General features: G+C 54.0%; 2 protein-coding genes across 2 annotated transcripts in view; one reads left to right on the plus strand and one right to left on the minus strand.

Moving 5' to 3' along the window:
• fen1 (flap structure-specific endonuclease 1) overlaps window positions 1-2,552 on the minus strand; it is a gene marked incomplete at its 3' end in the record, with an annotated part of 6,991 nt that extends 4,439 nt beyond the window's left edge. Inside the window, 3 exon segments of the mRNA XM_042346423.1 lie at window positions 224-326; window positions 1,363-1,465; window positions 2,081-2,552. Coding sequence (XP_042202357.1) covers window positions 224-326; window positions 1,363-1,465; window positions 2,081-2,162 — 288 coding nt within the window.
• Window positions 2,553-3,601: 1,049 nt separating this feature from the next.
• Window positions 3,602-6,295, plus strand: cideb (cell death inducing DFFA like effector b). Its single transcript, XM_042346426.1, has 5 exons — window positions 3,602-3,712; window positions 4,185-4,326; window positions 4,845-4,994; window positions 5,392-5,579; window positions 6,116-6,295. The coding sequence occupies exons 1-5, from the start codon at window positions 3,663-3,665 to the stop codon at window positions 6,234-6,236; spliced, it is 651 nt and encodes a 216-aa protein (XP_042202360.1). The 5' UTR covers window positions 3,602-3,662; the 3' UTR covers window positions 6,237-6,295.
• Window positions 6,296-6,687: the final 392 nt, after the last annotated feature.

The following is a 6,687-nucleotide window of genomic DNA, read 5'->3' on the forward strand; positions in this document are numbered from 1 at the left end:
TGTGTGGAGTAAGGAGACTTGCCCGCTGTTTCACCCGGCTAAAAATCATTCATTTTAACAGTAAAATATTGAAATGAAATGATTTATTAATCGTGGCGTTTGGCCCAGCACCCGATCGCATCGGCGAGACGCCTCAGGACACACTGCAAAGTGTAGTGACTGTGCATTTTGAGGGCTATCGAGATGATGATGTTCAACAGATGTATTTAAACTGAAGTCTAACCTCTCCGGATTTCATATCTGGTGGTTTCCCATCAAACACGTAAACAGGTTTAATCCCACTCTCCACCATCCGTATGGTCCGGTAAAACATTCCCATTAAATGGCTAAACACCGGGAGAAACAGGTTAGAGGTTGACACACAATCTCGCGCTTTCACACACATACACGCACGCACACACACAGCGCTGCTCACACAGACTGACACGCACACGCACACAGCGCTGCTCACACAGACTGACACGCACACGCCACACAGCACTGCTCACACAGACACGCACACACACAGCGCTGCTCACACAGACTGACACTCACACACACACACACAGCGCTGCTCACACAGACTGACACTCACACGCACACGCAGCACTGCTCACACAGACTGAGACACACACACACAGCGCTGCTCACACAGACTGACACACACGCACACACAGCGCCTCTCACACACACACACATACGCACGTCTCAGAGACTGACAACACCTTGCGCTCACACACACAGACGAAGAGAGACAAGAGAGGGAGACAGAGAGAGAGAGGCAGAGGGGGAGACACACACACACAGACTGAGTGAGACAGAGAGACAGACAGAGGGGGAGACACACACACACACAGACTGAGTGAGACAGAGAGGGAGAGACAGAGAGGGAGACAGAGAGAGAGAGACAGAGGGGGAGACACACACACACAGACTGAGTGAGACAGAGAGACAGACAGAGGGGGAGACACACACACACACAGACTGAGTGAGACAGAGAGGGAGAGACAGAGGGGGAGACACACACACACAGACTGAGTGAGACAGAGAGAGAGAGAGACACACACACACACAGACTGATTGAGACAGAGAGGGAGACAGAGAGAGAGAGAGAGACAGAGGGGGAGACACACACACACAGACTGAGTGAGACAGAGAGGGAGACAGAGGGGGAGACACACACACACACAGACTGAGTGAGTGAGACAGAGAGAGAGAGACACACACACACACACAGACTGATGAGACACAGAGAGAGACACAAGAGACAGACACACACACACACACAACGGACCACGCGCACGTCTCAAGAGCTGGACAATGCCGCACGCGCGCACGCCTCATCCGTGTGGTGACCGCGTTGCGTGTTGGCTGGCGTGTTACCTGGTCGTTTCCCCACTCTCCGTCTGCAACACCTGCCCGTCATGTCTGACCGCAATCAGAAACTGATAGATGCTCATGGACGCGTCGATCGCAATCTTACGCCCTGAAAATATTCACGTTTACTGATTATTAAATGTCCCTTTAGCTCAGGGGGTCAGACCCCTCCCCTCACACCCCACAGCCCCTGTACCCCAGGGGTTAGACCCCTCCTCTCACACCCCACAGCCCCTGTAGCTCAGGGGTTAGACCCCTCCCCTCACACCCCACAGCCCCTGTACCCCAGGGGTTAGACCCCTCCCCTCACACCCCACAGCCCCTGTAGCTCAGGGGTTAGACCCCCCCTCACACCCCACAGCCCCTGTACCCCAGGGGTTAGACCCCTCCCCTCACACCCCACAGCCCCTGTAGCTCAGGGGTTAGACCCCTCCCCTCACACCCCACAGCCCCTGTACCCCAGGGGTCAGACCCCTCCCCTCACACCCCACAGCCCCTGTAGCTCAGGGGTCAGACCCCTCCCCTCACACCCCACAGCCCCTGTAGCTCAGGGGCTCAGACCCCTCCCCTCACACCCCACAGCCCCTGTAGCTCAGGGGTCAGACCCCTCGCCCCCCCCCACAGCCCCCGTGGCTCGGCCCCCGATACCCACGCACAGTCACTACACTCGACGGCGTGTCCCGTGAAGCGCTCTGGGGCGTCGCGGTGCCGCAGTAAGTCTCACCGAAGTAGTTTTTTAGCTCCTGTTCGCGAATCGCACCCGGAGCGATGTCAGCGATCAACTTCGCTAAACCCTGTATCCCCATCTCTCCCTCTCTCTCTCTCCGTCTCCTTTCTGTCTCTCTCTCTCCCTCTCCCTCTCTCCGTCTCCTCTCTCTCTCTCTCCGTCTCCTTCTGTCTCTCTCCCTCTCTATCACTCTCTATCTCACACTCTATCCCTCTCTCTCACTCACTCTATCCCTCTCTCCCTCACTCTATCCCTCTCTCTGTGTCTATCACTCTCTATCTCACACTCACTCTATCCCTCTCTCTCCCTCTCTATCACTCTCTCTCTCTCACTCTATCCCTCTCTCTGTGTCTCTGTCACTCTCTCTCTCACACTCTCTCTCTCTCTCTCACTCTATCCCTCTCTCTGTGTCACTCTATCACTCTCTCTCTCACACTCACTCTATCCCTCTCTCTGTGTCTCTCTGTCACTCTCTCTCTCTCTGTGTCTCTCTGTCACTCTCTCTCACACTCACTCTATCCCTCTCTCTCTCTCTCTCTATTTCTCTCTCTCACGCTCCACCTCTCTTTTTTTTTCTCGATCTCTTTTTTTTCACACTCTCTCTCTCTCTCTCTCTACGTATCTCCTTCTCTCTCTCTCTCTCTCCCTCTATTTCCCTCTCTCTCTATCTCTCCGATTTCCCCGCCGTTTCGCTTGGTGGTGGGAGGGGCCGCGCGCTGCCCGCCGGTCTGCTGGAGGACCGGCCGGGAGGACCTGACGCCGCCGACCAATCAGCGCGGTCGGCCGGCGCGTGACGTCGCAGTCGCCGCCCACTCGGCGGCGGCGCCAATCAGCCGCGCGTCACAGTCAGTCGCCGCCCACTCGGCGGCGACGTCAATCAGCCGCGCGTCACAGCCAGTCGCCGCCCACTCGGCGGTGACGTCAATCAGCCGCACGTCACAGTCGCCGCCCACCCCCCCCCACCCCTCGGCGGTGACGTCACAGCCTCCCACAGCTGATCGATATTTTGGTGATCAATACCTTATTGGGGGACTGTGACGATCGATTCCCCCCTTTTAATAATAATGATTCGGTCGCGTCAACCCCCCCCCGCGGCTGTCTGTGGGGAGGTCGCTGGGGGCGCGGCCGGCTGCCGGCGAAACACACAGTCACTACACTTTACAGTCTCGACGGGTGTCTGTCTGTCTGTCTGTCTATCCGTCTGTCTCTCTCTCTCTCTCTCTCTATCTCGCTCGCTCGCTCAGGGCATCGCCCTCTCTAAGTAAATCACATCACGGTTCCAGAGTCCAGTGTTTTGTAAGAGTTTACAGAGCTTTCGACGTTCGCCCCGGACTGCGGTCAACAACAACAACAACAACAAGATTCCATTTATATCTGTCCCGTCGAAAACAGGTCAAATTCCACACCGGACAGACACACGCACACACACACAGCCAGAGGGAGAGACCGAGGCAGAGGCAGGAAACAGAGACGGGGGAAAAGCGGGAGCGAGAGAGAGAGACAGGAATACAGAGGGAGGGAGACCGAGACACACACAGAGCGAGAGAGAGAGAGAGAGAGAGAGAGAGAGACTTGAACCATGGAATTTGCGAAAGATTATTTCTCATCATCTGCATCATCGATAATGAGGTACAATTGTCTATAAATTGTCCGTCCTGTGTCTGTGACTAACCCTGACCTGGGGGTGTAGTGACTGTGTGTTACTGTGTCTGTAACCCTGACCTGGGGGTGTAGTGACTGTGTTACTGTGTGTGTAACCCTGACCCGGGGGTGTAGTGACTGTGTTACTGTGTGTGTAACCCTGACCCTGGGGTGTAGTGACTGTGTGTGTAACCCTGACCCGGGGGTGTAGTGACTGTGTTACTGTGTGTGTAACCCTGACCCTGGGGTGTAGTGACTGTGTGTGTAACCCTGACCCGGGGGTGTAGTGACTGTGTTACTGTGTGTGTAACCCTGACCCTGGGGTGTAGTGACTGTGTGTGTAACCCTGACCCTGGGGTGTAGTGACTGTGTTACTGTGTGTGTAACCCTGACCCGGGAGTGCGGACGGACGCACAGTGTGGAGGAGCTTTACTGTGTATGTGTGTGTCTCTCTCTATAGATCAGTCTCCTCTGTTGGTTCGGAGATGTCCAGGAGAGTTTGGGCTCTCTCCCTTCCTCAAAGACCGTTCCGTGTGTGTAACCATGACAGAAGTTTGCGGACTGGCGTAATCGCTGGTAGCTTAAATGAGCTGATTAGTAAGGTTTGTGTCTCTCTCTCTCTGTGTCTCTCTCTGTGTGTGTCTCTCTCTGTGTCTCTCTCTCTCTCTCTGTGTGTCTCTCTCTGTGTGTGTCTCTCTCTGTGTCTCTCTCTCTGGTTCTCTCTCGCGTCTCTCTCTCTGTGTCTCTCTCTCTCTCTGTGTGTGTCTCTCTCTGTGTGTGTCTCTCTCTGTGTCTCTCTCTCTGTGTCTCTCTCTGCGTCTCTCTCTCTGTGTCTCTCTCTGTGTCTCTCTCTGTGTCTCTCTCTGCGTCTCTCTCTCTGTGTCTCCCTCGCTCTGTGTGTGTCTCTCTCTCTCTCTCTCTCTCTCTCTGTGTCTCTCTCAGGTGTCCGACTCTCTCAATCTCTCTCTCAGTCTCTTTCTCTCTCACACTCTTCCTGTCACTCTCTCTCAGGTGTCTGACTCACTCTCAGTCTCTCTCTCTCTCTCTCTCAGTCTCTCTCTCTCTCTCTCTCTCTCTCACACTCTCTCTGTCTCTCTCTCTCTCTCGCTCTCTCTCTCAGGCGTCTGACTCGCTCTCAGTCTCTGCCCCGTTCTGTCTGGCTTTGGATGAAGACGGGACGATGGTCGACAGTGAAGAGTTTTTCTCTCACCTCGAAGACAACACAACATTTATAATACTGCAGAAAGGCCAGCGATGGACCTTTCCTCAGGTCAGAAACACACTAAATAATAATTAATAATCATCATAATAATAATTAATAAGCCTTGTATTTGACACAGTCGTCGTCGAGAATACTACTAATAAAATAATAATAATCTTCACAGCGATGGAGTTCTCCTCGGGTCAGACACACACAGGGTTTGCCAAACCTCTTACTAATTATTATTAAACCCGTTTACCGCACAATAATAAACATTTCTCATCACTGACTTGTTATAAAACGGGTTAATAATCAGGATCATTGCCTGGCGTTCGACCCGGCGCCTGACCGCGTCGTCGAGACGTCTCGGAGCGCTTCCCGGGACGCACCGTAAAGTGTAGTGACTTGTGTGTTGTGTGGGCCGAACGTGTGAATAATAATAATAATAATAATTGTTTGATGGTAGGAGGGGGCTGTCTCGCAAACCCTCGGCCGCAGATCGAATCGCAGCAAAGACATCGCGAGGATCACCTTCGACGTTTACAAGTTAAATCCCAAAGATTTGTTCGGTTCCCTCAACGTCAAAGCCACGTTCTACGGCATTTATTCGATGACGGTCGATATCAAGTGTCTGGGACCGAAGAAGGTGCTGAGGTGAGCGAGAGAGAGAGAGAGAGAGAGGAGAGAGTGGGGGAACGAGAGAAAGGGAGAGAGAGAGAGATACACACACACAGAGAGAGACTGAGAGAGAGAGTGGCGGAACGAGAGAAAGGGAGAGAGAGAGATATACACACACACACACACAGAGACTGAGAGAGAGAAACAGAGAGATGGAGGAGAGAGAGAGAGAGAGACTGAAAGAGAGGGAGACAGAGACACACACACACACAGAGAAAGAGAAAGACAGAGAGAGACAGAGCGAGTGAGAGATAGAGAGAGAAACGGAGTGTGAGACAGAGACAGAGACACACATACACAGAGAGAGAGATGGAGACACACACACACATACAGAGACACACACACAGTCACACAGACGCACACAGAGGGAGTCGGGTTGGGGGGGAGACAGTAAAGCTTCGTATTAATGACCTGTGTCTGTCTGTCTGTGTGTGACTGCGTGTGTGTGCGTGTGACTGTGTGTGTGTGTGTGACTGCGTGTGTGTGCGTGTGTGTGTGTGTGTATGTTTCAGGGAGATGCTGAGGGTGGTATCGGTTGTGATGCAGACCGTGGGATGTGTTTTGCTGTCGACGTCCACCATTATCAGGCGAATTGTGGAGGGGAACGAACTGAGACATCGCATGGAGGAGTGACCAGAACCTTCTCTCTCTCTCCCCACTACCCCATTCCCCTACTCTCTCTCTCTCCTCTAACCCCATTCCCCTACTCTCTCTCTCTCCTCTAACAACAACAACAACAACAAGATTCCATTTATAGAGCGCCTTTCACGTCAGGAGGACGTCCCAAGGCGCTGCACAGTTGGGTCATGACCCGAGCATTGGGGGGGAATGGTCAGGTGAGGGGAGGGAAGGGAGGGAGCGAGGAGGAGGGGAATGGTCAGGGTGAGGGGAGGGAAGGGAGGGAGCGAGGAGGGGGGAATGGTCAGGGTGAGGGGAGGGAAGGGAGGGAGCGAGGAGGGGGGAAATGGTCAGGGTGAGGGGAGGGAAGGGAGGGAGCGAGGAGGGGGGAAATGGTCAGGGTGAGGGGAGGGAAGGGAGGGAGCGAGGAGGAGGAAGAGAGTCGAGAGGGGAGCTGAAGGCACGG

Source organism: Callorhinchus milii, unplaced genomic scaffold, assembly GCF_018977255.1.
Source record: "Callorhinchus milii isolate IMCB2004 unplaced genomic scaffold, IMCB_Cmil_1.0 Scaffold758, whole genome shotgun sequence".
In the NCBI taxonomy this organism is placed as follows: domain Eukaryota; kingdom Metazoa; phylum Chordata; class Chondrichthyes; order Chimaeriformes; family Callorhinchidae; genus Callorhinchus; species Callorhinchus milii.

Bases quoted from the DNA above. Each gene is read 5' to 3' on its own strand.
- cideb (XM_042346426.1), top strand. From the start codon at position 3,663: ATGGAATTTGCGAAAGATTATTTCTCATCATCTGCATCATCGATAATG. The intron at 4,327-4,844 runs GTTTGTGTCTCT...TCTCTCTCTCAG, and splicing joins TAAATGAGCTGATTAGTAAG to GCGTCTGACTCGCTCTCAGT. The intron at 5,580-6,115 runs GTGAGCGAGAGA...TGTATGTTTCAG, and splicing joins GGACCGAAGAAGGTGCTGAG to GGAGATGCTGAGGGTGGTAT.